The sequence below is a fragment of the Lygodium microphyllum genome, chromosome 30 (genome assembly GCF_053477565.2).
Source record: "Lygodium microphyllum isolate KBCC chromosome 30, Lygodium_microphyllum_v1.1.10, whole genome shotgun sequence".
Lineage (NCBI taxonomy): Eukaryota > Viridiplantae > Streptophyta > Polypodiopsida > Schizaeales > Lygodiaceae > Lygodium > Lygodium microphyllum.
The window spans coordinates 34,074,233-34,087,711 of record NC_141164.1 but is presented as its reverse complement, the minus strand read 5'-3'; the positions used below and the strand labels follow the sequence as shown (position 1 = coordinate 34,087,711).

Genomic DNA, 13,479 nt, shown 5'->3' with positions numbered 1-13,479 from the left:
TCAATGGAGTTCTACTTGTTCATGGAAAGGCTTACTTGGTCATGGTTTAGGGAAATGCTTACTTGGTGATGTGATGGAAGGTGAGACTTGGTGGGGAGTTCAAGTGCATATGTAAAGGCTTACTTGGTCATGTGATGGAAGGTGAGACTTGGTGGGGAGTTCAAGTGCATATGTAAAGGCTTACTTGGTCATGTGCGATGGAAACTTAGACTCGATCATGGATGCGGACTAGCTGCGGACTTGCGGAAGGTGAGTTGATCTGCGTGTGGTGTGATGGTAGGGGCAAAGGTACAAACTTATAACAACTTGCAAGTTTGGGGGGGGGGGGGGGGGGCTAGAAGGGGCCTTTTACTATCTATGTCGGCGGGACTGTGGACACGTTTTGGGAGTTGTACTGCAGTGGGTGTTTGGTTTTAACTTTTCACTGAGGTCATATAATTCTCCACGTTTTGGCGGCACACACGCACACGCCAGTCTCTCTAGATCTCCTCTCTCTCAAAGTCCATCTAAACTTTTTCTACCGTCCATCACTTTTCATGTGAAGGCCTTTGACCAGGGCCTTCGTCGTGAGTCCATACACTTCTTCCACACGTCTTAATGACACACATACACATATCTCTCTCTCTCTCTCTCTCTCTCTCTCCCATAATAAAAACACGGCTTGACGTCTCTTCTTCGACATACAGAAGAAACTCTCTCTCTCTCTCTCTCTCTCTCGCTCTGTGCCTCCTCGTGTCTGTTTGCCTCACCAGTGCCGGCCCAGCTTCGGGTCTATGGATGCGTCTCTCTCGCTCTGTGTCGAGCAGTCGCCCCCCTCCCCCTCCCTCCCCCAACACCTCCTCTGCCGCCACCCCTTCTTCGCCCTCAAGCATTTCCGCAAATCGACCTCCCCCCCTCATATCATCGCCCCCCTCACCTCCCCCGCTATGGCCGACCCTGACAAGCCCCGCTTCCCTAACATCGACCTCTCCTTCAAGCTCGACCAGTCCAATGTCGACAACAGCAACAACAATGAATTGATTACTTCTCGCAGTGACAATACCGACGACTGCAACAACCGCCAAAACAGCAGCAGCAACACCAACCCTAGCCATGATGATCACAGTGCTGGCTCAGCCCCCCTTCCGCCTGTTATTAACGAGAAGGATTTCTTCCTGAAGCAAATCAGCAAGCCTCTAATTCACACTGATGCTGCATATAACGATACCCCCGAGAAAGATTTCTTCTTTAGAAGCGCCAAGATGAGTATCAAATCGGACAGTGTGCTCGAGGGAGATCGCGACTCGCAGAACATCGCAGTTCCGTTCATTGATCACTTCGGAAGGCATAATTCGATCGAGGAGCAGAACTTTCTTGTATGGCCTCTTCTCACAGTAGCTCTATTGTCCATAAGAATTTAGAAATAGCCATTGAGTTTTCATTGTTTTGCTGATCTTTGGAACAGTTTTCAGTCGGTATTGCAGATATAATCTATTAGATAGCTGATTTCCATTTGTGAATCATCATTTGCAGGAGAGCCATGTGGACGATAAACCAAGCAACTTCCTCTCACATCTTCATCCAGTACCGTTTGATGGAAGGAGACATGCAGATGATGGGATGAAACCTGCTCAGGTGAGAGAGAGAGAGAGAGAGAGAGAGAGAGAGAGAGAGAGAGAGAGAGAGAGAGAGAGAGAGAGAGAGAGAGAGAGAGAGAGAGAGAGATTTTGGTCTTCCGAACACCAAGGGCTAACAATCGATCATCGATATTCAATTTGCAGCTTAATTACTGGCAACAGGAGCTTGTGAGAATGAATGAAGAGAATGCAAAGCTGAGGCACTCCTTGAACGAGATTACTGCTAATTACACTACTTTGAAGCGACATGTAGCCAGTCTGTTGCAACACCAGCAGCAGCAACAGCAACAGCAACAACAACAACAACAACAACAACAACAACAGGAATTGCAACAGCAGCAGTCTAACAGCTTGATGCTATCAAGTCAAACTCAGGTACCCTCTACTTACCTAATCATATCTTCTGCAGACTATATAAATGTTTGTGGTATATTTATACAAACTCCTGGATGCATGAACTCTAGCAATAGAATTGCACAGCATACCTATAGAGACTGATACACATACATAAGAATACCTAGGGTTCACTGCAAGAAGAATGAAAACCCTAGCCTTTTCCTTTTTATTAAACAGTATAGGAATGGTCAAATATGGCAGCTAATGGCGTTGAAGATTTCTAAACACCATGAAATTAGCAGGAATTAAGCATGATTAATCAGACATAATTAAGAAGAACGATGTTTATTGATTTTTCAAAAACTTATCTATTGCTTATAACAACATAGGTCACAGCACCGTACAAGGACTCGTCTCCAGAAGGGTTGAACATCAAACAGCCTGTAGACATCCGAAGCAATGCTGTCACCTTAATGCAAGATGGAACAGCAGAAAGCAGCAGCTCAGATAATCCAACTAACGGTGAATCATTGAAAGGGAAGCGGAATTCTGGAGATCATGAAGAAACCAATCGTAGCAAAAGGATTAGGTTAACCGCAACAGCAGGTGAAGATATTGCATCCTCAAGGAAAGGGCCAGGAGGAGTAAGTGGCAGCTACATTGCCAGTAACAATGAACAAAATCTCTCATCTGAGCCTTCTAGTTCATCTCCCCCCCCCTGGAAGAGTGTCCTCAAGGATGATACCCCCTCATCCACTCATAAGCAGGTCATCAATTCTCCAAGTAGGAAGGAGGATCCAGCTGCTCCTGTTGCAACTACTCAACAAGCGGCCTCCACTCCTTCTGTGGATGCTACGGCAAGGAAGGCTCGTGTGTCAGTGAGAGCAAGATCGGATGCACCCATGGTATGTATATGGAATGCCTCTATGTTTATGATGAATTATGAATGAACCTCACTAATTGCCACAGTTCATCACACGGATGCCTATATAGCTTTTAAGTGTTATTAATAAGCCCTTGAATTGTTTAACATCAAAAGTTCACTTCCTGAAGCTAGAGTATGCAATGTAGATTACATATAGTTTTAGCTTCCCGAGCTATTGATAGAGATAGGTTAGTGGTTGGGTGATGACATTGTGGTTTTTTTGGCACAGTTAAGTGATGGTTGTCAGTGGAGGAAGTATGGACAGAAGATGGCCAAAGGCAACCCATGCCCACGTGCCTACTACAGATGTACGATGGCTCCGAATTGCCCGGTCCGGAAACAGGTACTAAAGTTATCCTTTTAAGACATTGTGAATGCATACATGTATGGCTAGACTTGAAGTACATTACTTTTGCTAAAGGAGAACTGTATAGCATTAACCTGGAATGTTCAGTGACCCTTTTCATAATAACCAAGTTGTTGATGTGCTTATTGTTGTCTTATCAAAAAGGTCCAAAGATGTGCTGAGGATACATCCATCTTGATCACGACTTACGAGGGCACCCACAACCATCCTCTCTCTCCTGCAGCTTCAGTGATGGCATCCACCACATCAGCAGCAGCAGCAATGCTTCTGTCTGGCTCTACAACAAGCACAGATCAGCAGCACAACCACAACCAGCTACTGTCTGCAACCACCATGGCTGCCTCGGGTCTCTCAGGTTCTCATCCATTTGGCAGTGCAGGCAATTTATGGGCACGGCCCCCATTCCCTTTCTCCACCACAACAGCAAGCATCTCCGCATCGGCACCCTTTCCCACAGTCACACTGGATCTCACCACACCCAACAATAACAACAGTAACCATTTGGCTGCTCTTGCAGCAGCTACAAGTAGTCTGACTTCAGGTCTTTCCTTCTCCATGGAAGGCCTATTACCTTTTCTTTCTGGCCAGCCAAACTTCCCTCTCCCATCGGTATCTTCTATGAATTCCAATGCAACAATATCAGCACCAATGGCTACCTCCAGCGGGCAGCAATTAAGGTTGAACAGTCTTCAAGTGCAGCAACCTCAGCAGCATCAGCAGCAACAAATGCAGCCTCTCAATGAGGTTACTACTAGTCGTATACTGACACCAGCACCTTCTTCCACAATTAGCAGCCATGGAATCTCTTCTATCAGCAACAGCCAAGGAATGCCTTCGATCAACATTAACAGCACAAGTACTAGTATGCCAACTTCTAGCTCTGCATTGCCATCACCCAGTCTCATAGAGAGTGTGAGTGCCATTACGGCAGATCCCAACTTCACAGCTGCCTTGGCTGCTGCCATCACCTCCCTCTTGAGCCAGCCCAAGCACCAAAATGACCACAAAGGCTGATTATGCTAATCAAGGAAAGGAGTCTCTCACCCTGATTGGAGAACTTGGTTATAATGCCACCATCGATATTGATCTCAAATCAGAATACCATGGCTGAATTGGGTTTCAACTATAGTTGGTGGCACAATCTAATTGGGGACGCCAGTTGTGAATACATTCTATACTCCTGTCATTCTGATGAGAGACAAATCTGCTAAAGTGTGGGCTCGAATTTGCATAGAAAAGCCCTGATAATCAGGAATATCATCACTGAGTGAGTGGAAAGCATAGGAAAGCCTCGGGAGTTTCATCCTAATCAAAGGCCCTTCCCCTCTCCAAGGGGAAATGCTAGGGCAATGCTCTTGGCTCAAAATACACCCAATGGGTTAAGAGAGAAATTAGGCATGGGCCATTGTATGTACAAACATTCCATGTAACCTCACGGGCTTTTTGATTGTTGGCTCTTGCCCCCAATTACAGTCTTCCACAAATTGTAAAACGACTCGGATACTTAGCACTTTTCCTTCTTCTTGAGGTTCCCTAATTTGTATGAAATTCCTTCTCTCTCTCTCTCATCTTTTCATAACCTTGATTATTTATTAACGTGTGTAACACGTTTTTTCTATTTTCTTCATACACAGGATCTAGCATCTATACTATTAGTTAACGAGAGGTGGGGGGCGAGTGCCACGTGGCAGCCCCCCACCTTACAAGAAAAAAAAGAGAACGCGGGGGTGGGTGCCACGCGTCCAGCCCCTGCCCGTGCCCACGCCTGCAAAAATCGCGCCCTTTTGCCACGCATCCTTTGCGCCGGGGCGAGTCTAGGCGCGGAGCGCCTAGTATCTAAATTAAGAACCAACATCGGAAAATGCTTAAAATAAGCAACTAGGTAGGCACGTGCAACGATGGCAAATATAAAGCCACTTTCAATCGAGTGTTTAATTGACAAGAATATGTGAAACTAGGATGCCTACTAATTAGATTGATACCTTACTTACGTCACTTGGAATTAGAAGAAAGATAAATAAATAAGGAACTCAAACCATATTATACTTTATGCCTTTGTCTAGGTTGAGCTATTATTATCTCTGTGCTTTGTATATGTATTAAATTGACAACTCGTTATTATAAGAGTAGTTCCACATTGGTAGCAATGCTGTGATCTTTTGCAAACATCTTGCAAAGCACAAATACATGAAAGCTAAATGCTGTGCATAGTAGCAAACACCAACATTGAATGTACACAAAACATTAAACCATGCTACTTGCATAGCATGGTGAAGAGGTGACACAAGTGCTCCCCCAGATTACATATTCATTGGGGAAAGTGTTCTTTCTCATTTAAGCTTTCCAAAGATGAGTATTGTAAAGTTAATATTGCACTATATTATGTTGTCTTATACTATTAAATTAAGTGAATAAGTAGAACATGTTGAACTCATCTAGTGCATAAGTTGTGTGGATGTGCTCCTTTGTTGAAAGCTTTATCAATAGAAAATGCCAATATGGTGGTATAACTAAAAACTGTAGCTGTACAAAAATTCAAAGTTATATTGATTGTTTAAAGATACTACATATATCTAAAATGCATGTGTCCACACCTAGTAGGACTTTGTAAATGGTTCTCCAATTGTACTACACCTAAATACTTTTTACACAATCTTGATCTACCTTAATGGCAAGATTGAAATGAGTTGATTCTTGGAAAAAATGGATGAATCATGAGGGATAAGTATACTGCTTCTAAGTTAGAAGGAGATGAAGGCGCCAGTAGATAATGCAAAGAGTTTGTGGGCACGCGATGGATAGAGTGCCTGAGCCAATCCACCACTTGGAAGGCACTACCTAGTCTATACCGTCAATACGAGAGGAGAAACGCAGCATTTCAGACTTTCCTACAATCCTGGAGCTTGAGATGGAGGTAATGATAGATGCATTGATGCCTATAGATGCCGAGACATCTGATCTACTTAGAGACGAAGTATCCATACCATTATATGATGGATGCTAAGTATCTCGCGTGAAGATGCTGCTTGCACTCCTAAGTGTGCAAGAAAAATACGAGTGGAGCGATACGAGTGTGACCGAGTTGTTCAAGTACCTTCTACGTACGCTTCGTTGATTTCTTTTCGGTACCATTATAAAAAACAATTGTGTTTTTTCAAGGTGTTTTATGATTTGTTATTCAGGTTACTAAAGTATCATATATTACCACAACTTGAAAATACCATGCCTGAGTCTCATAATGATGCGCGACATGTTTTACAAAATCTTGGCATGGACCACAACAACATCCATGTATGTGTCAAAGATTGTGTGCTGTTTCGAGGAGAGTACAAGACTATGGAGATATGTCCAAAGTGTAGTGCTCACAGGTATCGACAAGACTTGCAAGGGCAAACCATCCCTTAGGAAGTTCTTAGACACTTTCTACTTATCCCTTCTATACATCACATGTTTCGTACGTTGGGCTTGGCAAGCTTGACAACATGGCATACACAGAATAGATCCATAGATGGAGTCCAACAAAATATCAGCGGATTCACGCGTATGGAGCCACATTGACTCTACCTTTCCAAGCTTTGCACGAGAGCCATGGAATCTTCGGCTCGGTCTTGCTATGGACGGCGTGAACCCATTTGGTCTCCGCTCCACTTCTTATAGTGTGGGGCTTGTAGTCCTTGTTAACTATAACATCCCACCATGGCTTTCTACGAAGAAAGGACACCTGATCCTTAGCTTGCTCGTTCCTGGCCATTACAAAGTCAATAATATGGACGTCTTTCTCTATCCATTAGTCAATAAGCTTAAGATATTGTGGGAGGAGGCGGTCGCCGTGGAAGATATGAGCAAGCGCGATGGTCGATGGTCTGCCAATATACGAGCCATTCTCATGTGGAGCATGCATGAATTTTTGGGATTCGAGGAGTGCTCAGGTAAGTAGGCTTTCATTCTTGTTGGTCATATTTATCATAGCTCGTTCAAGTTTGTATTCACAGGATAGAGGTGTTAGGACAAGTCTGGTTACCTTAGGTTATCATGCATGTCCATTGTGTGGGCCATAGTGTTAGACTCCCAAATGTCATGAACCATGAAGAAGATGGTATATCAAGGACACACCACTTTCTTGCAGGAGGGTCATGAAACTGAGGGAAGGTTTTATTGAATGACCTCCAACACGAATAAATGCCCAAAGCTGGTATGAGTTGAAAATGGTCCACACAGAGTCACATCCAAACGGAATGCGATGGTTCTCAATTTTCTACGAGTTGTCGTATTGGACCCACTTATAGATCAACCACTTGTTGGATCCCATGTATATTTTCAAGAATGTGGGAAGCTTACTATGGGACCACATCACAGGAAAGAGAGGCACTGTAGGGGTAGGAATGGATTTGAAGGAGGTAGGTAAGATGGAGGCGCTTTGGCCACAGTCAACGTATGTTGGTGGTCGCTTGCAACTACCTCACACTCCTTGGGTTTTGTCCACTAAAGAAGAGCGCATTGTGAAGCAAATTATCAGGTCTATCCGCACTCCGACAGGTATGATGCGTTCTCTCAGATATCTGCATTTTCTAAATACGACCAATTATCACAACTAAAATCCCATGATTGGCATAAGATATGTCAGGTTTGTACAATGAATGGATTATAAGTGACGTGCGTATTTTGATATTTGAAGTGTAGTCATTGTTTGTAATGCTTCTTTATTTGTGGCAGTTTGTACTATCGATCTCGATCGAAGGATGCCTCACTCCAAAAATACGCGAGGTGATTTACAAGTTGTCAAATTTAGTGCAATGGATCTCATAAAAGGAGATCAAGTCATCCTCTATTGAATCTGCAAGGCGGGGAGTAGTAGAGACGGTTTGTCTCTTTGAGAAGTACCTGCCCATCAACATGCTCATGATACAAACCCACCTCCTGGTGCATCTTATAGATGAAGTGGAGATTGTGGGACCTATCCATAAGCGATGGATGTTCTTCTTGGAGCGCTTCATGAAAACCCTGAAAGGCTTTGTGCGATGAGCTCGGCCAGAAGGTAGCATGGATGAAGGTTGGTTGGTGTGTGTGACGTTAGTGCATATTTCATAGTGGCTACCAATGGTGGATTCAGACAACAGTATGCTATGGTCACTGAAGGACGATGATAGACTGACCGGAGATGTGGTGGTTAGAAATGGGGTAGAAAAAAGGATGGATGCTGCAATGGAGGAGAATGTGAATCGTTTTTGTATGTTGCACCATACCTCCATGGAGACGTGGCTTGCTAGGTACAACCAAGCCAAGAAAGATTGGGAAGAAGCGTGATCTGAATTTTGACGTGGTATGCGCCATCGATTGATTCGATATCCTGAGGGTATGGAGAAGATGCCGTGGTTTATGTCTATGTGATGGTTACATGGAGCTTTGATCGCAGCCTCTTGCGAAGGGGTGGAAGCTTCCAAGGAAGAGTTGGAGATTCTTATTGCCAAAGCCACTTTCTACAAGAAGTTCATCCCACAATGGCGGAAATATATTACCATCATGATACAAGCTCTTTGTGGTGGACTATTTCTTCTTCCTATTAAAGCAACAAAGACGTGCATCTTGGTGGCAAATTGTTTGGAAATAAAATGAAGAGAAGAAACAAAGAGAATGACCATCCATGGAAGATTTAGCATTCATTGAGAAGTTTCCAAACATTATCAAGTGGGAGATCGTGAAGAAGCTTCAGGAGTCGTGGTCAGTGGAGGTTCACGAAAAAAGGAAAGAAAAGAGTTGGAATTTGTTTGTGGATACTCAACAACAAGATACATGGGATGCTTTGTGTTCCGACAATCCTTTGTTTGTCCAATTAGCAACCCACTGGAAGTTGGTAGACATAGTGTTCTTTACAACATACACTATTGAAACCATCAGAATCATATTATAATGATGGCACAACAAGGATCCTAAGAAGAATGAGTTTTGATATTTTCAGAATGGAATATCTCCCCCTCTGTAGTGGTTTGAAAGCTGAATTCAGAGATGTTGAAAAGAAGGAAGTAGAAGAGATGTTGGCAAGAGAATTCTCCGGAGACTAAAGCCCCTCTCTGATTCTATTCTGTTGAGTACAAACCAAGTGGTTGGATCCAACCCCCTGATGAATGATGCAATCAAGAGACAAGCGCTAGAACGAGTCCAGAGGTACATGAGAAGAGAGAAGGGAAGAATCAAGGCTGAGAACAAGCTTGCAGTAGAAGCCTCCTTTGACGCCCTAAAAGCACTCTTTGAAGAAATCCCCATGGCGACTCAAGGTCCCCTTCCTAGTCAGATTCCTCCTGGAAATATTGATGACAGGCCAACAAATATAGTCCCATTGCCAATTTTTAAAGGAGAGTACAATGAAGACCCCGATCGTCATGTAGCAGAATTTATGGTAGCATGTGTGGCTAACAATGCAAGAACCCCTGAGCATTGGTTAGCAATATTCCCCGTCACTTTCAAGGGTGTGGCATTTCAATGGTATGAGAGACAAGCAGCATGAACTTTTGGCACATGGGACGACTTGAAGTTGGCCTTCCTCACTAAATTCAGGCATGAAGGTTTTGAAGAGCAGATGCGAGAGGAGTTTATGAAACTAAGTCAGTCCTCTAGAGAAAGAGTAGAAGCTTATGTCTCACGAATGGAATCCATCCTAAAGAGATAGACTAACCATCATTTGGATGAAGGCATCCAGAAAGGAGTGTTCCTCAGATGCCTACAACCAAAAGTTCGCAAGTTCATGGAATTAAGAAGACGAATCAATCTGCAAGCTATAGTGGAAGGTGCAAGATTGTATAATGAAGTTGAAGTAAGGTTGTCAATGACTCCAGGAAGAGGAGTTTTACCTCCTCCCATGTCAGGAATGATATACCTACCAAATGTAGTCCCAAGGACAGTTTCCTACCCCTATTCCCAGATGCAAACAGTGCCGCAGTACAATGCACCTAATCCATAGTGGCCGCAAATAACAATGCCTCAAATAATGGTTCAACCACAACAATAGTGGCCTCAAACAGTTCCTCCAATGGTGAGTCAACAACAGTGGAACCCTACCAACTGAAATCAACAAACCCAAGTCTCAACAGGAGCTCTGAATCAGAACCAGAACAGAGGACCCTTTGGATCAACCCAACTAGTGTATGCAGTAATAATAAAATCTTCTCAAAACCCTACAACAAGTACTCGAGGAGGTGAAAATCTGAAAGACTACTTATCCAACTCAGTAGCAAGTATCAAGAAATGGATATGATTACAAAGCAGCTACAGACACTGAAGGTGAATACCGCTAATATATCCACTCCTGCAGGAGGTGGGAGAGATGTTATGCATTCTAATACATGGTGCGGAAAGTGCCATCAAGGGGGACATTTAGCCATTGAATGTACCCGAAAACCAACCATTCCTAGAGCCTTATGTTCTTAATGTTTGAGGAAGAACCATACAGAGAATATCTTCTCTCTTAAAAAGAGATGCATGAATGAAGATAGAAATATGAAAACACAAGATTCAACTTACTAGAATCTAAAATGACAATGCAAGACATTGGACTAAAGCCTAGGGATTTTGGTCTAAGGAGGTTTCCCTCTCAAAGTTACAAAGGATGACAGTCTGGCGGTGGTCAGAGATCAGAGATGGAATGTTACAGATGTGGAGAAAAGGGTTATATCTCCCCAAATTGTCAAAACCCTAGAAGATCTGTGGATTACAAGCCCTTATGCAGCCATGCAAAGGAGAAGGCCATACTGCAAAAGATTGTCCAAGTCCAGTCCCTGTGAAATCTACTTCTGATACCCAACAAAAGATCCAAGAACCTGCTTCCAATTTGGTGGAATTGGAAGTGGCTGCAATAGTGTGAGCAAAGAAAGGAGAACCCATAGTTCTAAAAGAGAACGTTCCTTCTGCCAAGACTATGAAGTTCAACCTCCCTCGGGAAAAACAGAACAATGTAATCCAAAATAAGGAAGTACAGAGCACCACAGAGCCACAGAGAGCTACAGAGATAGTTGCAGAGACAAGACTAGAGATCCACGGAATAGAGGATGCGGAAGTTCCTCCTCATGAAGACGAAGCGCATATGCTGCTGCTCCTGGAAGAAAAAGGGAAGATAAAAGTAGGTATGGCCCCCTTTCCTATTCGATTGGAAAAGCCTGTGGATCCTATCAAAGAATATGATTTGGTCAAAGACCTAGACACCTTTAAACCAAACCTAACCTTCCGACAGTTGCTGATGCGGACTAAGGATTGCTCTCCTAACAGCAACAAAGTCCAATAGAGCCTCAGAACCTGTGAAGGAAGTGGATGTGGCTAATGCCTTCCTACATCCTGGAACCCCAGAGATTAGTATATGGATAGAAGGATGCTTTATTTCAAATGCATTGATTGATGGAGGCTCATCAATAAACATAATAATGGATGTGACAATGAAGGATCTAGGTTTGCAAGGAATTCAATCTACATAGTGGCTTATCAGATTAGCAAACCAAAGCAGAATTAAATCGTTGGGCATCCTCCCATACGTAAAAACAACCCTTGTAGGAAGAGACTATTGACTGATATATTTAGTGGTCAAACCAAATTCTTACGGGACCTCATATCCTCTACTGTTGGGAAGACCTTGGCTTGTTGAAGCAACAGCCAGGACGGACTAGTTCAAAGGAACCCTAACCCTAGGTAGAGGACCCAATAAAGTGGTGTTGAAATTGTATGGATGGCAAAAAGGCAATGGATCCACATCCATCGAAGTCATAACAGACTCCTCCAATGAAATAACAGATGGTACATCAGGAGACGAAGAGGCCGTTAAACAGATCTTTCCCAAGAAAACATAGGCTCAGTCCCTAACAGTGGGCATTGTAAGCCAACTACCGAGAGAAGCAAAGTCTTTGTCCATGGGAGAATACCTCCTGCCTCAACTCGAATTGACTTCTGAAATCACCTCTGACAGCGAGATAGAAGCATGGATGTACCGTTCTCCTTGTTACATGGCAATCGCAGAGTCATAGACCGAGTCAGAAGCAGAGACAGAGGCAAAAGCAGAAGCAGACACAGAGACGGAGGACCTATTCTTCTCCTACAGAGCCTCTATAGAAGCAGAGACAAAACCTCCAGAGGAAGAGGATGAGAATGATGAGGAAGAAAAAGAAGTAGGTTATGAAAGTGCAAATGAAGAAGTTCCTCTGATAGCGGACGATCTAGTTGATGTCCCTACAGAGACCTCAAAGGTCGAGGATCTTAGGGTGTTGGATGAAATGACCATGGTTCCATTTGGGTTGACCAATGGACCACAAAGGTGTTGGCGTCGTGTCGCAGCGCGTTGATAGCTCCACCCACCCACCGTGACAAAGTCCCTTGCTGAGCCCCGATAATCTTGTAAATGCTTTCTACTTATGAATATGATGTGATGCCCTCAAGATGGACCCTTGTGCAAATCGCACGTCGTGTTATGTTCCGTGTCGCGTTTTGTGTCGCGTTCCGTGATGTGTTGGGGTGCCCCATGAACGTGTTGAGGGGTCAAGATGGCAGAGTTGGGGGATCGGAATAGAGCTGCTTCGGGGCCTAGATGGGGTCCAAAGGGGGTCCCGCGCGGGTCTCTGGGGGCCGGACCTTCACACTTGGAAGTATGCAGAATCTACATAAGCAATGGATCAAAGGTATAAAAATAAAGTTCACCAGTAGCTCCTGTTGCCCTGACCATTTATTCTAGAGAAAAGATGATGATGATGCCCCTTGTCAACAGAAGCTAGAGCTATCAGAGCCACGGCTTATAGAAGGTTCGTGCTATGTGACATTCCTAGACGCATCCTTTGAAGATGAATCCCTAAGGCCAGAAGAAATCACCACTCACACAGAAACAAACAAAGATCTGATACCCTTCCAGTAATCTCAACAGACAAATGAGTCATCTGTTTAGAAGGAGGACACTAGTTCTAGTGGAATATCAGACGATGACACTACTCCCTTGAAGGAGTCAGACCTCTATCCAGAAGCAATCCGTGGGAAATTTATCCGCGAAGTGAAAGGTGAAAGGCAAGTGACGTTCCTGGATACTGACGATACTGAATATCACCTGAAAGTGGGTCTCAATCTTCTAGAAGAAGAACTAGTGGTCTTGCGAGGCTTACTAAAGGAGAACTTAGAAGTATTTGCTTGGTCATACAAAGACCTAAAGGGGATTGATCTTACAGTTTGTCAACACCACATCGATCTAGAGCCTGATGCCAAACCTGTGAGGCAGA

The 13,479-nt window shown here is 43.8% G+C and overlaps 1 protein-coding gene across 1 annotated transcript; it reads left to right on the top strand.

The window, feature by feature from the left end:
- Nucleotides 1-660: 660 nt before the first annotated feature.
- LOC148009709 (uncharacterized) lies at nucleotides 661-4,736 on the top strand. Its single transcript, XM_087673143.1, has 6 exons — nucleotides 661-1,355; nucleotides 1,513-1,614; nucleotides 1,761-1,991; nucleotides 2,342-2,857; nucleotides 3,107-3,220; nucleotides 3,389-4,736. Exons 1-6 carry the CDS (start codon nucleotides 774-776, stop codon nucleotides 4,256-4,258), a joined length of 2,415 nt encoding a protein of 804 aa, XP_087529269.1. The 5' UTR covers nucleotides 661-773; the 3' UTR covers nucleotides 4,259-4,736.
- Nucleotides 4,737-13,479: the final 8,743 nt, after the last annotated feature.

Excerpts from the sequence above, each read along its gene's own strand:
- LOC148009709 (XM_087673143.1), top strand. The coding sequence starts at position 774 with ATGGATGCGTCTCTCTCGCTCTGTGTCGAGCAGTCGCCCCCCTCCCCC. Across the intron at positions 1,615-1,760 it reads ATGGGATGAAACCTGCTCAG|CTTAATTACTGGCAACAGGA; the intron begins GTGAGAGAGAGA and ends TTCAATTTGCAG. Across the intron at positions 3,221-3,388 it reads ATTGCCCGGTCCGGAAACAG|GTCCAAAGATGTGCTGAGGA; the intron begins GTACTAAAGTTA and ends CTTATCAAAAAG.